Source organism: Labeo rohita, chromosome 7 (assembly GCF_022985175.1).
Source record: "Labeo rohita strain BAU-BD-2019 chromosome 7, IGBB_LRoh.1.0, whole genome shotgun sequence".
In the NCBI taxonomy this organism is placed as follows: Eukaryota; Metazoa; Chordata; class Actinopteri; order Cypriniformes; family Cyprinidae; genus Labeo; species Labeo rohita.
In genome coordinates this window covers 32,932,121-32,955,704 of record NC_066875.1, presented here as the reverse complement: position 1 = coordinate 32,955,704, position 23,584 = coordinate 32,932,121, and the positions used below count along the sequence as shown (strand labels likewise).

The 23,584-nt window shown below is 36.3% G+C and overlaps 4 protein-coding genes across 4 annotated transcripts; 2 read left to right on the top strand and 2 right to left on the bottom strand.

The window, feature by feature from the left end:
• Positions 1–126: 126 nt before the first annotated feature.
• Positions 127–3,277, bottom strand: nrn1lb (neuritin 1-like b). The gene is made up of 3 exons (XM_051115910.1): positions 2,974–3,277; positions 866–1,007; positions 127–777 (listed from the first exon to the last, which is right to left on the bottom strand). The coding sequence occupies exons 1-3, from the start codon at positions 3,005–3,007 to the stop codon at positions 483–485; spliced, it is 471 nt and encodes a 156-aa protein (XP_050971867.1). The 5' UTR covers positions 3,008–3,277; the 3' UTR covers positions 127–482.
• A 1,003-nt stretch (positions 3,278–4,280) lies between these two features.
• cog4 (component of oligomeric golgi complex 4) lies at positions 4,281–11,682 on the top strand. The gene is made up of 19 exons (XM_051114894.1): positions 4,281–4,436; positions 4,634–4,716; positions 4,816–4,930; positions 5,030–5,204; positions 6,616–6,809; positions 6,908–7,013; positions 7,108–7,265; positions 7,384–7,442; positions 7,523–7,656; positions 8,788–8,906; positions 9,115–9,281; positions 9,438–9,615; positions 9,753–9,815; positions 9,998–10,114; positions 10,479–10,571; positions 10,724–10,807; positions 10,879–10,980; positions 11,082–11,210; positions 11,297–11,682. The coding sequence occupies exons 1-19, from the start codon at positions 4,302–4,304 to the stop codon at positions 11,429–11,431; spliced, it is 2,346 nt and encodes a 781-aa protein (XP_050970851.1). The 5' UTR covers positions 4,281–4,301; the 3' UTR covers positions 11,432–11,682.
• Positions 11,683–12,002: 320 nt separating this feature from the next.
• thap11 (THAP domain containing 11) lies at positions 12,003–14,214 on the bottom strand. Its single transcript, XM_051114895.1, has one exon. It carries the CDS (start codon positions 14,091–14,093, stop codon positions 13,335–13,337), a length of 759 nt encoding a protein of 252 aa, XP_050970852.1. The 5' UTR covers positions 14,094–14,214; the 3' UTR covers positions 12,003–13,334.
• A 2,508-nt stretch (positions 14,215–16,722) lies between these two features.
• On the top strand, positions 16,723–22,494 carry gfod2 (glucose-fructose oxidoreductase domain containing 2). The gene is made up of 5 exons (XM_051113683.1): positions 16,723–17,084; positions 17,902–18,217; positions 18,530–18,708; positions 21,263–21,880; positions 22,435–22,494. Exons 2-5 carry the CDS (start codon positions 17,965–17,967, stop codon positions 22,492–22,494), a joined length of 1,110 nt encoding a protein of 369 aa, XP_050969640.1. The 5' UTR covers positions 16,723–17,084; positions 17,902–17,964.
• Positions 22,495–23,584: the final 1,090 nt, after the last annotated feature.

The window sequence follows — 23,584 nt, the reverse complement described above, 5'->3', positions numbered from 1 at the left end:
TTGATCAAAGAAATAAATTACATTTCAAAATATATTCAAATAGAAAACAGTTATTTTAAATAGTAAAAATATTTCTAAGTTGTACTGTTTTTGCTGTACTTTGGATCAAATAATTGCAGGCTTCGTGAGCAGAAGATACTTAATGTTTTAAAAAACATTTTGACTGGTAGTGTATATATATTTATAGAATAATTATACAATATAATAATATAATATTTATTAATATAAATATATATAGTAATATAGAATTATGGTCTTTTGACACAAACTGCAGATATTAAATCCTGTCCAAAATTAGATTAGATTCTGTAGATAGTTCAGAACATCCCTGTCATGTGTTTTTAAACAAGCAAATACATAAGTGACTTGAATATCTTAACAAAGAGCTTACACATTCAATAAAATAAAGTATACCAAGATAAAGAGTCTATGCTGATATGTGCTTGTCATTGGCATCAGTTCAGCTATGTTAAATGAATAGATTACATCCAAAGCAGCAGGAGAAGAGAACAACATATCAGGAGCAGCTCTTTACTGACTGAGTGGCTGACTGTATGTGCAAGTCCTTTGAGTGTTTCCTGGTTAGATTGGTCAGCGTTAGGAACCAGAGGCGTGGTTGCAGTCACAGCTTCAGTACGACTGGCACAAATGTCGTAGAGGTTACCAGCAAATGCTGTTTTTCGTGACTCCGCTCCTAGAGATTCCCAAATTTCTGCTGCATCACCTCGGCAACCCGACAACACACCGCTCACACACACCTGGAAAGCATCCCATGACCTGCAGATGTAAAAAGTGCAATGTATTGAGATAAAAACAATGTAGTTGTATTCAGTGGAGGATGTATTTGTGTGTGAATGTGGCTCACTTGCAAATGGAGTTGATGTCCTGTGGATTATCAGTCTTGGAGCTCACACTGTCACCCAAAGTGACCAGACACTCAGCAAAGCCCCTGTATACAGAACTACATGGAGGTGTTACTGCTGCACTCAGCGCAGAGGAACAGAGACCTGAGGGGAAAAAATTAAAGCAGCTTCACTGCCTAGTATGTTTACACACACAAGGAATTTGCCTTTGTGGCAGGAGCTTCCAATGCAGAGGAAAGGACAGACATACAGGAATTAGGCAATAAAATGGGAAATAACACAATAAAAATATTATTTAAAAAGACAAACATGTAAATATAATACAATACAGTAATAAAAACAGTTAAAAAATATATAGGTCGGCGCCAATAGCCTTGTGGGCAGTGTGCCGACATATTGTGCAGTTGCACCTTGGATGTCCTGAGATTAAATCCTGCATCATGGATTTTTCCCGCTGGAAGTCTACAATACTAATGTGGCAACATTCTATTACAGTCAAAAGTTTACATACACCTTCTAGAATCTGCAAAATGTTATTTTACCAAAATAAGAGGGATCACACAAAATGCATGTTACTTTTTATTTAGTACTGACCTGAATAAGATATTTCACATAAAAGTAGTTTACGTATAGTCCACAAAAGAAAACAATAGTTGAATTTATAATCTCATCTGTGTTTTTTTCGTTTAGTGATAGTTGTTCATGAGTCCCTTGTTTGTCCTGAACAGTTAAACTGCCCGCTGCTCTTCAGAAACATCATTCAGGTCCCACAAATTCTTTGGTTTTTCAGCATTTTTGTGTATCTGAACCCTTTCCAACAATGACTGTATTATTTTGAGATCCATCGTTTCACACTGAGGACAACTGAGAGACTCATATGCAACTATTACAGAAGGTTCAAACGCTCACTGATGCATTAAGAGCCGGGGGGGGGGGTGAAAACTTTCTGAATTTGAAGATCAGGGTAAATTTAATTTATTTTGTCTTCTGGGGAACATGTAAGCATCTTCTGTAGTTTCTGAAGGGCAGTACTAAATGAAACAAATATTATATTTAGGCAAAATAAGAAAAATATACACATCTTCATTCTGTTCAGAAGTTTACACCCCTGGCTCTTAATGCATAATTTTTTCCTTCTGGAGCATCAGTGAGTGTTTGAACCTTCTGTAATAATTCCTATGAGTCCCTAAATTGTCCCTAAGGTGTGAAAGATGGATCTCGAAATCATACAGTCATTGTTCAAATACACAAAGAAGCTGAAAAACCAAAGAATTTGTGGGACCAGAAGGATTTTTCTGAAGAAGCAGTTTAACTGTTCAGGACAAACATGGGATTCATGAACAACTATCACCTAAAAAAAAAACAGCAGTGGATCATTCAGGTAACAACACAAAATCAAGCGTATGTAAACTTCTGAACGGAGTGATTTTTATAATTTCAACTATTATTTTCTCTTGTGGACTATATGTAAACATCTTTTATGTGAAATGTCTTATTCTGGTCAATACTAAATAAAAAATATAATCCCTCTTATTTTGGTAAAATAATTAACATTTTGCAGATTCTACAAGGTGTATGTAAAATGTAAACGTTTGACCTCAACTGTATATCTTTATGTTTATGTGTGTCTATTTCTCTATACTGTCAGATGTTGTTGTACGTCACATGGATTAATCTAGGGATTAGACCCGGAGCAAAAACGACATTTAATCTTGCTGCAGACCAGCTCGAAAAGACAAATATAAAATTTTCCCATTTCTCTTCTCTAACCATGTTTATTTTAACAGAGAAATATAAAGGATACTACTCATAATACTCATTTAATAGTTCAAGAATATTAGTTTCAGCAACTTCTGAATCTCATAAAATGTGTCTTTCTTTCTGATGCTATTTTTATGGTATGTACAGCGTACTGTACCCTAAACACATGGGCATTAATTTACATCTATTCAAAAACAAAAACTGGCATACAAATTTGAAAAGCACACACAAAACAGATTTGTATAAATATTATTCTTTACATAGATGTAACATATATATAATGAAAAAAAATGACAAATTATGATATTACACACACAAACACCAAGTTTGGAGATAAAATTTTACTTACTGAGGCAGAATGAAATAAGCAGCAGCAGATGCATTCCGTTGAACAGCCAGAATTTTGGACTGAAGACCACACACACTGAAGAACCTTAATGTTTACACTTTAACACACAGTCATGTACAAATCACACTTTTGAGGTCCCATTCACCTTCCTTGACGTCCCATTCACCTTCCTGCTCCTGTTCAGACTTGGAAGCCAACTGTTGAGCCTGATGGATGAACGGGGGCTGTGACATCTGATTATTAAAACGGGGAAAACTGTGGGATTAAAGATCATTTCCGGCTACACTGCTCATCATATCAGAGTACAAGAATATACCTCCTGTGACAATGGTTCTATATGGCTTAAAGTATTGGCTTTTTGACTCTCTGTCTCTCTCTCTCACTCTGTCTGTCACACTCACACACAATATACAAACAGATGGAAAAAATCCCAGTAGGACTGTCATTTTAATTCCAGCATGGTACTTTCTAATACACACACAGTGGACAAACCTCTGTCTGATTGACAGGCTCGGATTATGTCATTGCGTAAATCTAAAGGGAGAGGAGAATAAAGACGGATTACTACCTCTTACATAAAGCCATTACTATCAACTCCTCACATTTTCTCTGTCACTGAATCTGTCACTGTTTTTTGGACATGCAATAATTATAGTACCATTTATTGTTGTTATTATTATTATTATTATTACTATTATTATTAAAAAATATTATTAAAATGTATTATTAAAATGTATATTATTATTGTTATTATGTCGAAAACAGCTGAGAAGATACTGAGTAGATACAAAAAGCTTTTTATTTCAGATAAATGCTGATCTTTGTGCCTTTGTATTCATCAAAGAATTCTGTACTGAACTGTTTTAAATATTGATAATAACAATAATAATAATAATAAATGTTTTTTGAGCAAATCAGCATAATAGAATGATTTCTGGAGGATTATGTGACATTGAAGAGTAAAGTAATGATGCTGAAAATGTAGCTTTGATCACAGGAATAAATTACATTTTATTTATAAAATATATTTAAATAGAAAGCAGTTATTTTAAAGAGTAAAAATATTTCACAATACTGTTTTTGCTGTATTTTGGATAAAATAAATGCAGGCTTGGTGAGAAAAGACTTCTTTAAAAAAACAAACAAACAAACAAACAAAACATTAAAAACCTAGTGTTTTGACTGGGATTGTATGAAATACGTTTTTACACACTGTTTCAGACCTGTTTTAAATCTACCATTAGGTGGGAGTAAAGTCGCATACTAACATTTGTATGACGAGCTATAGTCAGCGGAAGTGACGCAGTTTGTGTGGATGTGGGGCTGTCATGGATGAAGTTGGTTCACCGGCGCGTCGTCGCGGTGGTCCGGCGGGGCTCTCCGCCGTGCAGTCCGACACCATAGAGGGTCTGACAGAGCTGGAGGATCTGGAGCGAGTGTATGCGCAGCTATGTGCCGAAGAGGTGAATATTTATCAGTGGAGACACAGTATTCGTTAGTCTCTATGAGCTGGACTACTAGTAAGGGTAGATAAACGCTTGTCAGCTGTGTTAGTTAGTTCGTTATATGTATATAAAAGTATGTGTGCCTGAACGGTGAGAGTATTTGCGTATTGACACTGCATTGGCATAAATTGTTTACAAACGCACTTCCCTGACAGGCGGAAGTGCAGAAGGAGTTGGGCGCTCTTATGGGACAGCAGAGCAACATAGAAACAAAGATGCTCGCCCTACAGAGGATGGGGTGAGTGTGTATGTGTTTGACACTTAACATATGCTGTTGAGCTAAGAGAGTAGAATATAGGGTGCTAATAAATTGCGTTTTTGTGTGTGTGTTCTTCAGACCCAACTTGCAGCTGATCGAGGGAGATGCTGTTCAGCTTTCTGGCATGATCAGCTTCACATGCAGCCTGGCAGAGAATGTCAGCAGCAAAGTCAGACAGCTGGACCTCACCAAGGTGCCCAACATACACATTTGTATAAAATGTGCGCTCTATCAAAATGACAGTCTCAGTCTGTGTATAACAACATCCACTTTGCACCTGGTTCTGTTTCAGAAAAGGCTGTACCAAGCAATTCAGCGGGCAGATGATATTCTAGATCTGAAGTTCTGCACAGATGGTGTTCAGACAGCCTTGCGTAACCAGGACTACGAGCAGGCAGCCGCCCACATTCATCGCTATCTTTCTCTTGACCAGTCAGTGATTGAGCTCAGCAAGCAGGGTGGAGAAGGTGAGTCTGTTTTGGGTTTATGTTTCTTGCCTGTTGGTGGATAATCCAGTGAATTAAATACACCAGTCAAAGGTTTTTGAAAAGTAAGATTTTTAATGTTTTTCAAAAAGTCTCTTCTACTTTTTAAGCCTCTATTTATTTGATACAAAGCACGGCAAAAACAGTAAAACTTTGAAATATTTTACTATTTAAAATAACTGCTTTCTATTTAAATATATTTTAAAATGTAATTTATTCCTGTGATTTCAAAGCTGATTTTTCAGCATCATTACTCCAGTCTTTACTCCAATATGCTGATTTGCTGTTCCAAAAACATTTATTATTGTTATTATTATATTTTTCAGGTTCTTTGATAAATAGTAAGTTCAGAGGAACAGCTTTTATCTGAAATAGAAATCTTTTTAACATTATAAATGTCTTTATCATCACTTTTGATAAATTTAAAACATCTTTAAATAAAAGTATTAATTCCTAAAATCCGTGCAAAAAAACAACAAAAAAAATAATACTGATTCTAAGCTTTTGAATGGTATAGTGTATAATGTTATGAAAGCTTCTTTATTTCAGATAAATGCTGATATTTGGATCTTTCTATTTATCAACGAATCCTGAAAAAATGTACTTAACTGAACACTGCAGTAATGATGCTAAAAATTTGGCTTTGATCACAGAAATAAATTACATTTTAAATATATTCAAATCGAAAGCAGTTATTTTAAATAGTAAAAATATTTCACAATATTACTGATTTTGCTGTATTTTGGATCAAATAAATGCAGACTTGGTGAGCAGAAGAGAATTCTTTAAAAACATTAAAAATCTTACTGTTCAAAAGCTTTTGACTGGTAGTGTATTTTTTGAAACTTGACAGGAATGCAAATTAAATAATATGATTATTCGTAAGAAATAAATGACAAGTCTCACCTCTTAATGAGTTAAAAAAGCTGCTTGTTGGATAGTTTTGACTTTGCAGGTTAATAAGTCACCCTTGAAGCTACAGTAATATCCCCTACTCTAATATACACTATATTTTCAATGTTTTCTAAACAAATTTCCATATTAAAAAGCCATACTAACTGTTGTTTAAAATATTTTAAAACATTACTATCACTTTTGGTCAGTTTAATGCATTTTTATTGAATAAAATCTGAGTTCTGTCAAAAAAATCTTTTGAACAGTTGTGTTTGCACACTTGTCACTGCACATCATTTACATTCTATATCGATGTGGTTGCCCTGCAGTTCTACGTTTTCCGTTACAAACGTGTTGTAAGAGTCTGTCATAAACAGCATTGTGCAAATTATTAAATGTGATTTGTAGAAACAATTTAGACTGTGAACATGTTGTTCAATCTGGTGCACACACATACTTCTTATACTGTTGTATCATCTGTATGCTATACATTGTGCAGGCAGTGCAGTTGAAGCCAGCCTTGCGTTGCTTCAGGAAGCAGAGCGTGATCTGAAGGCACTTGTCACAACGCGACTGGAGGAAGCAGTTGCCACAAGTGACTTGCCTCAAGTGGAACGCTTTTTCAAGATCCTTCCTTTGCTGGGACTCCATGAGCAGGGACTTGCACGCTTTGCTCAGTACCTTTGCAGTCAGGTTGGAACACGTGTGTATGTCCAGCTTACATGACCAGTAAAATCAGTTGAGAATGCTTTGGTTTAGTTTCTTGTATCTTTTGCTTGCTTTTCTTTTAGTTGGCCAGTAAGGCAGAGGAGAACTTGCTCCTGGCTGTTGGCTCTGATCTCGGCGAACGCAGAGCACCGGTCATTTTTGCTGACACACTCACATTGTTGCTTGAAGGTAAGAGCAGATGCATCACTTTAACTTTAACTTAGCAATATTTATAATGTTCAGACAAATAAGAAATCAACCATCCTTTGTTTGTATGTGTTAGGTATTGCACGCATTGTTGAAACACATCAGCCCATAGTGGAAACATACTATGGACCAGGCCGACTGCACACACTCCTCGCACACCTTCAAAAAGAGTGTGATAAACAGGCTCAGAAAATAGTGGACAAATTCATCCAACAAAGAGATTACAACAATAAGGTGTGTGTAGTGTCTGCATGCTGTATTGGTGTGTTTACGTACTAATATTTAATGTTTACACTATGAACAAAGTGTACTGCAATAATAATGCATATGTTTTATTGTTGTTTTGCAATAGTTTCAGGTTATCCAGAGCAGCATGATGAGAGGCATGACTACAGAAAAGATTGAACCCAGGTGCAGTCCGTGTTATAATTGCTTATCCATGTATCTTGCGAATACAAGGTGTTTTACTCGTTGTTGTATGTTTAATCTAGAGACCTGGATCCTGTGTTATGTGAGGTTACCTTAATGAACTCAAGAGCAGAGCTGTATTTTCGATTTTTGAGGCGCCGTATAGTGGCTGACTTTGAGGTTGCAGATGCAATGGCAGATGAAACAGTTATAGAAGGTAACACCTAACTTTGTTATGACACCTGTCACCAGTTGTTGCCTAGAAGTTAGCACACATGCTACTCATTCATGGTGCTTATTCAGTCAAAACATCATTGCCTGTTAAAAAAGAAGTGTATGTACACTACCAGGCAAAAGTTTTGGATTTTTAATGTTTTTAAAGACATGCTCACCAAGCATGCATTTATTTGATCCAAAGTACAGCAAAATCAGTAAAATTTTGAAATATTTTTGCTATTTAAAATAACTGATTTCTATTTAAATATATTTTAAAATGTAATTTATTCCTGTGATTTCAAAGCTGAATTTTTAGCATCATTACTCCAGTCACATGATCCTTCAGGAATCATTCTAATATTCTGATTTGCTGCTCAAAAAACATTTGTAATTATGTTGAAAACAGTTTTCTTTGATGAATAGAACGTTCGGAAGAACAGCATTTATCTGAAATAGAAATCTTTTATACCATTATAATTGTCTTTATCATCACTTTTGATCAATTTAAAGCATCCTTGCTAAATAAAAGTATTTATTTCTATAATGTCTTTCGATAAAAATAATAAACAAAACAAAAAAACATTATACTGACTCCTAACTATTGAATGGTATAGTGTATAATGTTACAAAAGCTTTTTGTTTCAGATCAGTGCTTATCTTTGAATATTTCTATTCATCAAAGAATCCTAAAAAAAAATCCTACTCAGCTGTTTCAAATATTGTTAATAATAATAATAAAAAATGTTTCTTGATCAGCAAATCAGCATATTAGAATGATTTCTGAAGGATCATGTGACACTGAAGACTGGAATAATGATGCTGAAAATTTAGCTTTGATCACATACATAAATTAAATTTTAAAATATATTCAAATAGAAAGCATTTTTTTTTGAAATAGTAGAAATATTTTAAAATTGTACTGTAACATTTGCTGTACTTTGGATCAAATATATCCAAGCTTAGTGAGCAAAAGAGACTTAAAAATTGACTGTTTAAAACTTTTGACTGGTAGTGTAGCCAGCTAGGCTATATGTAGGCAAAATGTATTGTTGAATATGCTGATTTATATAAATTAATAATCATTATTATTACTTGCTGCCATTGTTCATGTTTGTTTTGTTTTGCTGTCTAGAGCATCAGCAGAGTTTAGAACAGTTACTGAAGAACTGCCAGCTGAGCCGCACTATGCAGGAGCTGATTGGTTATTACATTCCCATGGAGGAGTATTACATGAGAGAGTCCGTCAACAAGGTAGGACACATAGAGTCAATAACTTGTGTACATTACGAAGTACATTACATTTGAATCAGAAATGTCAGAGCTATTGTCAGGCACATTCAAGGTTTGAGTCAGAAATGTGTACCTTCCTACATTTTCCTACGTTTACCATTGTTAAATTGCAGATACATTTCTTTGGCAGAATCTATGTCCTCATTGGATGATTAATTTGACTTTATAGGCAGTTGCTATGGACACAGCTGAGGTGGGTCAGCTAAGTTCCAGCATGGTGGACGATGTGTTCTACATTGTGAAGAAATGTATCAGCCGAGCCCTCACCAGCAGCAGCTCTGACTGCGTGTGCGCTATGATCAATCATGCAACCAGCGCTCTGGAGACAGACTTCAGGTATCCATTTGGAATTTAATCAGCCTCAGTGTATTTTGTTACTGCTGTGCATATGAAGAGTTGTTATAGCGGTGGTTGAAGATTTAGAAATTCACATCACATTTTTAAACATCTAATCATTCTCTATACTCTTTGCATCTCTTCGCTCCTATGCAGAGAGGTGTTAGTATGTAAGCTGCGAGCTGGATATCCAGTCAGTGCTCTGCAGGACCTGCAGCGTGGCGTCAGCAGTGCCGTCAGTCTTATGCAGAGCAGCCTGCAGCATGGCAAGATAACAAATCTCACACAAACGCTTGGGATTGAGAGCCAGGAGCAGGCAAAGAGCGCCTACTTGGTCAGCATCAAGTCTTTCCATCTCACACACACATGCTTAAACACTTAATCACTTTGTCACTTGTTTTCCTTTATCTAGTTCTCTCTAAACAAACTCTTGTGTAGTATTTGAGTGTAATAATGATGTTTGTTTCTCAGGTGGCTCTCAATAATGTGGAGGTCTGCAGTGAGAATATCAGCACCCTGAAAAAGAACCTAGAGGTCAGTGTGATATGACTCTGATTTTTTTCAGTCAACCACCAGAAACACTCTCTTTTGATCACTGTCATGTCATATGTCAAAATATAGGACTTTTTTTCCAAAATAAACAGTTTTTCCAGTCAATAAACTCTTTTTAAGTTTTTGTAGTACGATAATTTGCTTTCTCTTTTTTTCCATCTCAGAGTGATTGTGCCAAGTTGTTCAGTCAGGGGGCGGGCTCAGATCAGGCAAAGGCTAAGATAGACAGCTGTCTATCTGATTTGGTCAACACCTCCAGCAGATTCAAGGATCTCCTTCAGGTCAGTAAAAATCTGTTTATACTTTATCTTTCAAAGGTTTGAGCTGCATTAGTTTGATCAAAAATGCAGTAAAAACATTAATATTGTTAAAAAAAAAAAATTAACATTTAAAAACTTTCTGTTTGAATAGATTTTAAAATGTAATTTATTCCTGTGAAGTCTTATTATTATCAATATTGAAAACAGTTGTGCTGCATAATATTTTTGCAAATCATGAACCATTTTTATCAGGATTTTTTGATAAATAAAAGTATAATAAAATTAATAAAAGTATTAATTTCCTAAAAACCCATTTTTGAATGGCTGTGTATGTCAACATAATTTGCCTTAAATATTTTCTTCCTAATGGTTTATGTTTGTACAGGAGGGTCTGCAGGAGCTTAATAACACCTCTATCAGGCCACAAGTAAAACCCTGGATCAGCAGCTTCCTGTCTGTCTCACACAATATTGAAGAGGTATGAAATGATAACATTGGCATTATCTACTACTACTGATAAAGAGTGGAAATAGTAGGTGCTAATAATAGCAACAGACTAACACTAAGCAAAATCCTGCTGTTATTTTCCATGAAAGGTTTTTGAGGAGTTTCCTTTGTGGTTGTTTTCAGGAAGAGTTCAGTGAATATGAAGCCAATGATCCTTGGGTTCAGCAACTCATTGTCCAGTTGGAGCAGCTCATGGCTGAGTTTAAGGTATATGCATTTTAATCCACTTTACACATTACTCACAGAAACCCCATTCTAAAGAAAATGCCTCTCTGTAGGTGGGCCTGTCACCAGTCATCTACGATACTCTTACGAGCTTGATGACCAGCCTCATCGCAATGGAGATGGAGAAGACTGTGTTCAAATGCACCTTCAGCAGGGTGAGATCTAACCCTGCCCTGTACAAAATGAACACAACAGCTACATATTTGTTGACATCAGTCACAGACATCCTAACTGTCTTCTCCATTCTGGGTTGCAGCTTGGTGGATTACAATTCGATAAGGAGCTGCGTGCTTTGGTTGCCTATCTCTCCTCTGTCACCTCTTGGACCATCCGGGATAAGTTTGCCCGACTCACACAGATGGCAACTATTCTCAACTTAGAAAGGGTATGTGGCTTTTTGGCTGGCATTTAAAATTTAAAGATAAAAACAGGTCTGTGCGTATAAGTTTGATTGTGTTTTTCTTTCTTTAGGTGTCTGAGATCCTGGATTATTGGGGACCCAACTCTGGGCCTTTGACTTGGCGTCTGACCCCTGCTGAGGTTCGACAGGTCTTGGCTCTAAGGGTAGATTTCCGCAGCGAGGACATTAAAAGATTACGACTCTAACAGAAGTAAACAAAAACACTTTCCACTTCAGGTTTTTAGGCATTGAAGCGGTGTTTTGGGTCACAGAAGGTGTGTTCTCTCTAAACTTTTGTATGTGCATTTTTTAACATGTATAATAAATGTATTACCAGTCATCATAGTGAATCAAATAGTCCTTCAGCTATTCTAAAGCTCACACTCAACTTAAACAAAAGTATTTTGCAGTATTTTTGCTAAATAGAGTAAAGTTTGGTTTACTTAAAGGATTAGTTCACTTCCAGAACAAAAATTTACAGATTTTACTCTCCCCCTTGTCATCCAAAATGTTCATGTCTGTCTTTCTTCATTCATAAAGAAATTGTTTTTCGAGGAAAACATTCCAGAATCCACGAGTTGTGCCTGCAAGTTTGTACCTCCAAAATGCAGTTTATATGCAGGGCTCTAAACGATCCCAACCAAGAAAGAGGGGTCTTATCTAGCCAAATGGTCTTATTTATTTATTGTTTTTAAAAAATACTATTTATACACTTTTTAACCTCAAATGCTCGTCTTGGCTAGCTCTGCGATGCGCATGCGTACTCTGTGCAGTCCCATTCAAGACAGTTAGGTTAGGTCAAAAAACTCCCATCTTATTTTCTCCTCCTTCAAAATCATCCTACATCACTGCAGAATTAACGACCCAGTGTTTACAAAGTGAACATGCTTTTTTTTCCTTTACAAAAAAAAAGGTAAAACAGTGATTGAAGTTTTTTAAATAACCGATCGCTAGTTATTACTTTCTTCCATGGCTGGGATTGTTTAGAGTCCTTTGAAGCTGCATGTAAGCTGCATTTTGGAAGTTCAAATTCGTGGGCACTATATGGAGTAAATTATCAGTAAATTTGTTCTGGAAGTAAACTAATCCTTTAAAGATGCTTTACTGAAGACAGCTGTGACCCTGGACCACAAAAGCAGTCATAAGTAGCACGGGTATATTTGTAGTAATAGCCAACAATACATTGTATGGGTCAGAATTATTGATTTTTCTTATATGCCAAAAATCATTAGTATATTAAGTAAAGATCATGTTCCATGAAGATATTTTAGAAATTTTAGAAATACAGATTTAAGTAGTTGTATCTCAGCCTATCCTAACAAACCATGCATCAATGGAAAGCTTATTTATTCAACTTTCAGATGATGCATAAATCTCGATTTCAAAAAATTGACCCTTATGACTGGTTTTGTGGTCCAAGGTCACAATTCATTAAAATGAAGCTTCCAAGAATAAATGTGATGCCACAAGGCTTCAAATAGAAAAGAAACAGCTTTTTATAGTGCACAATATATTTGTAACTTGTGTGGTAAAGAATCTTACAAAAAGAGATTCAGAACTAAATCATTTGTTTAAATACCACACCACAAAAAGAGTCCCACAATTTATAGTTCAAAAACAGTTTACTTCAAACCAGTCATCTTTTCTAACTGCATTAACCTGCATGTAAAGAACAGTTCATCTGGAGCAGAAGCTCTGATCTGCACTTGGATATTAAAAAAAAAGAAAGAAACTCCAAATAATAAGCAGTTGTTTACACACTTATGAAGCAGTCTCTGTGTGCATGTAACATGGTTATGAAGTGTAGCAGATCTTGGGTCTGCTGTCTTCAACACACAAACAGCACAAACGTGTATCATTAAATATAAAATGAGAAGGACCAGTCTGCTGAACTCATCTCAGTCCCCGTGTAGCGCTGTGCCCGACAGCTTGTGCATACAGGCTGAACTCCTGTATCTGCGCTCTAACACACACAGCCTATCTACCAGTTCTGGAGAAAGTGTAAATGAGAACTACAATGATACTTAATTGTCGTCGCCTTGTCTTACAGAAGCACCAAACACAGACCGTCCTTTGCGTCTTAAGTCCATCGTTTCTTTGCGTTGTTCGTCAGAGTTTTCTCTTAATAATGGTGTTGGCGGAGATCAGACGGTCCCGCTCCCGCAGCTCCTCCTGCAGCCGTGCCTCGTTGACGCGCAGCTGTCGGATGGTGTTCTTCATCTCCTTCATTTTGATCTCCATCAGCGCGATGATGTCCCGCTGCTCGTTCAGCTTCCTCAGCAGTTCAGCGGACGTTGTGCCTGTGGTTAGCGAGTACGAGTGATCCACCCCGCACAGTGCGAGGTCGGCTACGGGGCAAGATGCGCTGCCCCCCGACAGGTTTCCGCCTGAGTCCGAGACCATCGCTGCGAGGCAGGAGCCGTCTCCTGTAGACGTGAGGTCCACGGGCGCGATGTACTGGCCGTTCTGACCTATCTGCACCACGGTGGCGTTCTCGGTGTCCCCCTCTTCGTCCACTGCCGCTGACTCATTAGCCGTGGAAACGACGCTGGTGATGATGGGCACGACCGCGGAGACCTTCCTGCTCCTACCTCGCCTGCTCTTCCTCTCGTTCACCCCGCGCAGAGGGAAGAGGGTCGGGACGCGAATGGTGTAGGTTTTCCTGCCGCCGGGAAAGTGCACGCTGCAGACCCGGTGGCCCGTGGTGGGCTGGAAAGTGCTGAAGCAGCCGCTCACCCCGGCCCGCGAAATGTTCTTCAGCCATATCTCTCGCTGAGTGGGATCCTTCGGAAAGGTGTAGAATCGCAAATCGCGATCCCGATGTGAGTTATTGTAGCATCCGGGCACGCAGCAAGTAAAGCCGGGCATTATTGTGTAAAATATGCACCAGTATTACTGCAGTCCCTTGGAAGTTTCCCTAATTTTGTTTTGTTTGGTTCCTTCGTGTGCTGTTATCCAGACCAGCGGCCTACAAGCGGAACTACACGTCCCACAATACTTACGACTTCCTGTTTTGGTTTCAAATGCTAGTCGACAGACTCGCGCTTGCGCAGATGCACGTCTTTGGAGGACTTCACAATGCAAAACCTGGAGTGTTGCAACAGTGCTTTTAGCCTAGACGATGTGTAAAAATAGCTAGGCCGTTTTGAAATTATGTTTGTATGCTAAAATTGAGCTATTTTAATTCCTGTGTAACGTACGGTACAGAGCGGGCTTTGAATGGTACTATTTATACCGAACGAAATGGAAACCTTAAAAACAGACCATAAAACAAATGTAAGGAATATATAAAACATACAAAAAAATATGGCTGCACAATTAATCGAATTTCTAATCGTAATTACAATTACAGATGCCACAAGTATGTATTCATTCAAATGCACAATTGCCAAAAAAAAATCCACATATATTATTCTGCTTTCTCAAGATGTGTGTGTGTGTATTTTTCCCACAGGTTATCTTAAGGGTTTTTTTCTCATTGTTTTCAATTTTAAAATTTTACTTTTTTATATTTAAAGAAGAAACTATATATAAAAATGTGGCATGCAGTTGCTTCAAACAATAGTATAAAGCTATTCAAAACGTCATCCAGTGTAAATTGTGGTAATCGTAAATAATAATCTCAATTACAATTTCAAGGGAATAATTGACGAATTATGATTTTTGTCATAATCTTGCAGCCCTACAAAAAATATAAAATAGCATAAAAAAATAATAACAGTGTCATCATGACATACACGGCTGCCTTTACACTTTACATCAAGGTAACCTCGATTAAATAAATAATAATAATAAAAAATCCCAAAGAGTGTCTTGCTCAGGAAAGCTGCCCTAGGCATTGCATCACAGTAGCAACATAAGCAACCTAGAATAGATAGCTTACAAAAAGATATAATAGTATGTCATTTATTAATAGCCCTTCAAAATGACATGACGACTTATTTTTATTATGTAGCCTGTGCTTACATTATATAAATAGAGAGTCCATCTACTCAAAGGTTAATCTAGATTGCTTATCTTCATGATAAGCCCAGAATGCTGCGTAAATATGCCTTTGTACTTAGGATAAAAAGGTCTTTTAAAGGGAAAGTTCACCGAAAAATGGAAATTCTGTTATGATTCACTCACCCTCATGTATTTAACAGAAGTTTATTTCTTCTGTTGAATACAAAATGACGTTTGAAGATGGTAACTTGCTGGTAGCCTTTGACTTCCCTAATGTTTCTTTTCTCCATACTTGGGAAGACAGTGGCTATTGGCAACTGTTTGTTTCAGCATGCTCTTTTGTGTTCAATGGAAGAAAAAAGCATACAAGTTGAGTATGTAAATGATGAGACAATTTTCAGTTTTGGATGAACTATTCATAGAATGTTTTCATAGAGATGAGTACTTTTTTTTTGCAGCCATATGCTACCCAGTCAAATTTTTTTAAACAGTACGATTTTTAATGTTTTTATGAAGAAGTCTCTTCTGCTCACCAAGCCTGCATTTATTTGATCCAAAGTACAGCAAAAACAGTAAAATATTTGAAATAATTTTATTATTTAAAGTAACTGTTTTCTTGAATATATTTTAACACGTAATTTATTCCTGTGATTTCAAAGCTGAATTTTTAGTATCATTACCCCAGGCATATAATTCTTCAGAAATCATTCTAATATACTGATTTGCTGCTCAGAAAGCATGTATTGTTATTATTATGTTAGAAACAGTTGAGTAGAATTTTTTTCAGGTTTCTTTGATGAATAAAAAGTTCAGAAGAACAGCATTTATCTTAAATAGAAATATTTTGTAACATTATAAATGTCTTTATCATCACTTTTGATCAATAGGTATAAAGCTTTTCATTTTTTTATTTATTTTTTTCAGATAAATTCTGATCTTTGGATCTTTCTATTCATTAGAAAATAAATGTACTCAACTGTTTTAAATATTGATAATAATAATAAAAACGTTTCTTGAACAGCAAATCAGCATATTAGAATGATTTCTGAAGGATCATGTGACATTGAAGACTGGAGTAATGATGCTAAAAATGTAGCTTTGATTACAGGAATAAATTACATTTTAAAATGTTTTCAAATAGAAAGCAGCTATTTTAAATAATAAAAATATTTCACAATATTACTGTCTTGCAGTAATGAGCAGAAGAGAATTCTTTTTAAAAAATACAAATCTTACTGTTCAAAAACCTTTGACTGGTAGTGTTTTTTGTTTTTTTTTACTGGTAGTGTTCTTTTTCTTTTTTAACCAATATGAACAATGTTATTTTTCTGTTGATTTTCTTTGAGGTTTGATTATTTTCTTTTTGCAGCAATATATTCCCAACACATTAAAAAGACTAAGTATGGTTTAAATGATTATTTGTGTGATTTCATACATTTCTAAAAAGTGTACAAATAATGTTATTTCCTCAGTGTTGCAATTTTAAGCAGTGTAACCTGTTTACAAAGACTGAGTTCGTGGAATGTGCCAAACTCTTGCAGTTTAATGTGCTAATATGGGCGTGGCAGAAAAACCCGACGGTTTCGCGCAAGCGCACGTTATCGAGCGTCTCGCTGGAGAGATCAGCCCACACAGCATTGAGCAGCAAGCGCACAGGCAGCAGCAGCGATGTGGAATTACACACGAAACAACGTAACGTTACCGTGATTTCAAGACGGCCGAAGAATGCCCCATACGTTGAGAGGGTGGGAGGCGTGACGGGTTTGTCCTGTTTTTCCTCCTGCTGTTGGGATGACATGAGAGCTCAGAGCCCTGACTAAAGTGGATCAGAAAGGAGGGAGGTGTCCACCATCCTCTGGCCATCATCTTTCTCCACAGCACCGGCGCCATCGCATCCCAGGGCTTTGTTTTGTGGTAAGTAACATCCCTGATGTAACTAAGAGAGCTGTTGAAAACTGAACTAATAACCGAGCCAATGATTTAGCACCAGTTTGAATGGATGTGTTTTTGTGACTGTGTGCGGTTGGTTTGGACTGGACCGGTCTCGGCTAAGCTACAACGTTATGTATCTGCTACAAATTTGATGGTTTCTGTTGTTTTTAAATCAAATAAAACAAAAGCAATGTGTTTAAAAGCTAAACTTTTAAAACAAAGATTACCCTATCCGCCCAACATCCGCCGGTTAGCCCAAGGAAGTGATGCTAATATTAGTGTGCCTCACAAAATCGATATAGTTTACATTTCTTTATTAAAAACAACATAATTAGTCAAATTCACTCTTCCATATGAGTTCTTTAGGGATATTCGTGATGCCACTACCCTTTATTTATAGAAACAGATGTTTGCAAAACAAGACTTTTTTTTTCTTAGCCTTACTAGGAACTACCTTGTCTACAGAGGAAATACAAACAAGCTTCTCATTTGCCTTTGCTGGGCAGGTGCACAGCCTTTGGTATATGTAAATTAAATTGCAAGCCAGATGGTAGATCAGCAACGCCCAGACTTGTATCTCTGACAGCTGTCATTCGAGCCACTGATAACAGTGGGGTCATACAGTGCCTTATCTCTATTGTGTATTGATTGTGATAGCCTGGAATGGCCATGAGGTTAATTTTAACTTGGAGCTTGGTGTCTGCATTCTTGCTGCTACATGCACTGTGTCTAGAGATTATTTTGCATCTCTATGCAAATGTCAGCGTCAGTGAACTTTGATGTTTCTCTCTTTTCACAGGAGATTACATTAGCAGTGTGGAATGAGACAGAGATTTGCTTGTAAGTATCTTCGCTTAGAATAATGTTGCCGGGCGTGGGTGTATTTGGAACAGGGCAGACGGTACGTGCCCTGGTGCCGTTGCTCCAAAAGGAAGGCTTCCCTGTTCAGGCTGTTTGGGGCCGTACGCAAGAGGAAGCAGAGTCACTAGCCAGCGAGTTGGATATTCCCTTTTCCACCAGCAAGACAGATGATGTGCTGCTACATCCGGAGGTCCATCTTGTCTGCATATTAACACCTCCTCCACACACACGCCAGATTGCGGTAAAAGCTCTGGGTACGATTTTTTTCTTTCGCCTCTTATCTTGATAGTCCATGTCGTCTCAGGGGATTGGGTTGGGTTCCTTCCTGGTCTCAACTAGAGTGTTTACTGTGCTACTGTTTACTTTACAATTTGGCACAAGCCACAGTGGTCTTATTTTTCCTGCTGATCAAATGTTGCATTCTCAGATTACAGTGAACCCCTCAGTACGGATGAGATTATGCTGATAAAGCTCTTGCTTCAAGCAGAAACTTGTTAGGCAAACAACATTTGCAGTTTTGATCATCAATGTATAATCATTTTCTTCTCCTTTGTCATTCTTTGTAGGTATAGGTAAAAATGTGATTAGTGAGCAGGCAGCTACGCTGACAGATGCCTGTAAGATGGTGACAGCGGCAAGATATTATCCACAACTTATGAGTATCATGGGAAATTCCTTGCGCTTCTTGCCCGCATTTGTCCAGATGAAACGCCTGCTTGGAGAGGGCTATTGTGGGAACTTGCAGGTATTGTAATTTCACCAAAAAAAAAGATGAATACATTCAATTAAAAATGTGGGGTCAGTAAGATTGTTTTTGAAAGAAATTATTACTTTTATTCATAAAAGATGTTATAAATCATTCTAAAATGATGATTTTTAACTCATGTGACTCTTAAGACTGGAGTAATGGCTGCTGAAAATTCAGCTTTGCCAAAACAGCAATAAATTCCAATTTCTGGGTAGTAACTGACTACATGTAATCTAGATTACATAATCAGATTCCAAAAATTAAGTACTTGCAATAACATTAAAGTACATATTAAAATACTCATAATTATTCATAATTTATTAATCTCCCTAACGCCTATTTTTCATCTTTTAAATGCTCCTACTGCTATATACGGTCAGAAAGTCTTCTGGTTTTGTGGACAATCAGACAAAGAATGCACAATTTTAAAATACAAAAATTAATGTATTTTCTTATTTACATGTAATGCAGGCATTCCCAAACTTTTTTGTCATCTGAACATCTTTCACTTAATATATGTGACCCTGGACCACAAAACCAGTCAAAAGGGGCCATTTCTTTTTGAATAAATAATTAATAAATAAGATTTCCATTGATGTATGGTTTGTTAGGATAGGACAGTATTTAGCTGAGATACAACTATTTGAAAATCTGGAATCTGAGGGTGCAAAAAAAAAAAGTTTGAAATATTTACAGTAGGAAACTTACAAACTATTTTTATAGAACATGATCTTCACTTGATATCCTAATGATTTTGGAACAAAAGGAAAATTGATCATTTTGACCCTTACAATGTATTGTTGACATAGTTTTGTAATTATGAGTAGTTTTGTGGTCCAGGGTCACATATTTACTTGAAGTTGAGATTTTAAAATAAATGTTTTAATAATTAAGTATCACATTTGCATGTGCACGGTTCTCTGTTGGTTAATGGTCACATGACATGCAGGTAAACACAATTTTTTTAACAAGTGTTTTATTTTGATTGATGTTATTCTAAAAATGACTTATTTTATTTTACATTTTTATGCTGTAATTAATTGTTAGCTTTTCATTAAACTCACAAAGCCCCTGCATTACTTTCACAAACACCAGTTTGGGAAACCTGTACGTAATGTTTAATGCACTTCAGGTTGTTAATAACAATGAATGGAATATATTTTCTTACTCTTTGTATTTTTACATCAGTGTGGTACAAGATTATCCTATTTAAATCAGTTTGATAAACGACCTGGGTCAAAAGTAATCTAAAAGTGATCACAAAAGTAGTCTGATTACATTACCTAAAATGTGTAATCTAATGGATTACATTACTAACTACACTTTTTGTCATGTATATTTTGGTATCAGTAACAGACTAGAATGTCTAAGTAGTGTACCCAGCTCTGATTTTAGAGTATATTGAAATAGAAAAATATTAATTTAAATTGTAATAATTTTTCATAATCTTAGTGTTTTTACTGGTTTTGATCAATAAAGGCAGCATTGGTACGCATAAAAGACTGCTTTCAAAACATCTTAATTATTTCAATCTTTTGAATGGTAGTGTATACAATGATGTTTATATAAAGACAAGAATATTAAGATTAAATGTAATACCAACAAATGCTGCTGTTCTGAAATTTCTATTCACAGAATCTTAAAAAATTAAAGTACTGTCGTTTTCAAAAAAAATTGGAAACTCTTTAGTAATTATTTTACATATATTTTTTGTTGGATTTAGTGTCTTTAAAAATGTTAAAATTGTGCATAATAATTTTAAAAAAAAATTGTTAGCCATTCTTAAAATACTAAACATCTTAACTTCACTTTGTTAGGGCATATGTTACTTTATTAGAGACTGGTCAAAATAATGAACTCATTCACTTAAAGTAGACCTATTATGCCCCTTTTTACAAGATGTAAGTCTCAGGTGTCCCCAGAATCAGTCTGTGAAGTTTCAGCTCAAAATACCCCACAGATCATATATTATATTGTTTTGAAAATGGCTATTTTAAGAAGCAGAAACAGGCTGTTTTCATGCATGTCTCTTTAAATGCAAATGAGCTGCTGCTTTCCATAATGAGGCTGTGCTTGTATAGCTTGTACAGCATGTGAGTTCTTTTTTTTCTTATTGTGCTTAAACTGTAAAGTATACACAAGTTTATGTACAAAACACACAAGTTACAAAAACACTTCTCATTACAAATTCTTCACATGTCTGAAGGTAAACAGCTGAGAATGAAATTGCATGTTTATATTAGATCTGTGAGGCAGCAGAGTAAGCAGTCAAAGAAAGAAGAGTTAGCATGCTTTGCTTTAACTTTTGCCATGGCGTTAGAACTGGTACATTGTCGCTTGTGAAAACACAACGGTGGTAATATTATAATAAGACCCCTTTCCTACATCATGGGGGGAGCGAAATCACAAGCTTGCAGAGAAACTGGGTTGTTCTTTTTCACATTTTCTGGGTTGGTAGATGCACCGGGAACCCAATTATAGCTCTTATACACAGAAAAATTCTAATTTTCATGATATGTTGCATTTAATGCTTTCTCCTCTGTTTTTCAAGGTATGTGAAGCACGTGTTTATGGAGGCTCACTGCTCAGCCAGTCATATGGATGGGCGTGGGAGGAGCTGATGGGGGGAGGTGGCCTGCATACAGTCGGCTCCTGCATCATCGACCTCCTGAGCCACCTCACGGGACGTCGAGCTGTGCGAGTGCATGGAATGCTCCGGACCTTTGTACGTCAAGGTGGTCCGGCAGGAGGGATTCGTTCTGTAACTGCAGATGACTACGCTTGCTTTCAGCTGCTGATGAACGGAGGCGTGGTCTGCAGCGTGACATTAAACTTCAATCTCCCCGGCACAGATGTGCATGAGATCATGCTTGTGGGGTCATCAGGACGACTCATTGCTCGAGGAACAGAGCTGTGCGGCCAACGGGCCAGCATGCAAGTAGAGGAGCTTCTTTTGAGCGATGGTGGAGAAGGTGTAGGGCCTTCTGTCCGGGGACTGAACAGCATGGTGACTCAGCTCAGACTCTCCTTTCAGGCACAAGAGGACAGGCGCTCTTGGGCGCGGCATCCTGTTTCCATGGCAGCCTCGTTTGAGGATGGGCTGTATGTACAGACGGTTGTAGATGCTATCAAACGGTCAAATCGCACTGGAGAGTGGGAGTCAGTGGAGGTGAACCAAACCACAGAACCCTGCCAAACTAACACTACACCTACTGTTACATTCTGCATATACTATTACAAGACCAAGCCTATTAACATCATTCACCTCCTTTTACAATAAAATGCTTTCATTTTAAACATGAAGATAATAACTTAACTGAACGTTTATGCACACTTACTGAAAGTTTTAAGTTGTCAGAGTTGCTTATGCAAAACACTGGAAATGAGTCACTGGATAGGAATTGTGGTTTCAGGGTTGTTTTGTTGCTTATTTACAGTAACACAAAAAAGATGTGCAAAGCTTAGCTGTGAAGAACTATTTCTGTGCTTTTCCTATTTTTATGTGATCTTTTGAGTCATCGGGGTTTAAATGTGAGCCTCTTAGGTTTTAAGTTTTATATGAGTAGTGAATATAAGCTTGTGCTCTGCTAAGGATTTTTTTTTTTTTTTGTATATGTGTGTGAGAGAGAGAGAGAGAGAGAGAGAGAGCTTTACAGCACTGATAAACCTATTATGCTGGACACTAGATATCACTTACTGTAATATACCTGTTGTGACTTATAGGCTGATGTCCAGTGCATTGGACATGCTAACGGTTCTACTAAGCTGCACAAAGATTCTTGAATTATATTTTTTATTGCTGAATTTGTGTCTGTGCACTGTTTAAGAGTGAGTTATTGGTTGGTGTGTGGATGGTGTTTTTATTCATTGTTTAAAAATAAATATTTACTTAATATATTTAAATATTTTTAAATGTGTTTACAAAAAAATACCTGTTGAATAACAACAAATATTTACCTTTATTCTGTTCCTTTTAAATGTGTCTTTGACACAAATATCTTCTGGCTATCTAAAGGGGGCGCTAAAGGTTCGTGTCTAAATGGTAACCCTCCTTTGAATTCTCGCGAGATTTATGTATTGAGATTGAGCTGAGATTGGAAATCCTGCATCAAAATATTTTATTATAATGCTTTGCAAAATTTTAAACTAAGAGGATTCTGACAATATGTGAAGTTTGCACAGTTTAACTGAATGTTTGGGAAGTAAAATGCAATAAATGTAAAAAAAAAAGAACAAACAACAACAACAAAAAAAACTTTTAATTCTTAACAAATCAAACAATTTTCTTATGAGTTTAGTATTTAAATGACGTGTAGTTCTATCTTCACTTGATTACTTCAATCATACAATTCAACAATTGGTAAATTGGTAAAGAATTCTCTTCTGCTCACCAAGCCTGTGTTTATTTGATCCAAAGTACAGAAGTAATATTGTGAAATATTTTTTTATTATTTAAAATAACTGCTTTATATTTGATATATTTTAAAATGTAATTTATTCCTGTGATCAAAGCTCATTTTTTAGCATCATTACTGCAGTCTTCAGTGTCAGAAATCATTCTAATATGAAACATTTTTTTATTATTATCAATATTTAAAACATTTGAGTACATTTTTTCACGGTTCTTTTATTAACAGAAAGATCCAAGACCTGCATTTATCTGAAATAAAAAGCTATTGTAACATTATACACTATACCAGTCAAAAGCTTTTTTTTTTTTTTTTTGAGAAAGAAATCATAGAAATTAATTGTATTTAGCAAGGATGCTTTAAATTTATCAAAAGTGATGATAAAGACATTTATAATGTTACAAAAGATTTCTATTTCAGATAAACGCTGTTCTTTTAATAAACTTTCTATTTATCAAAGAAAC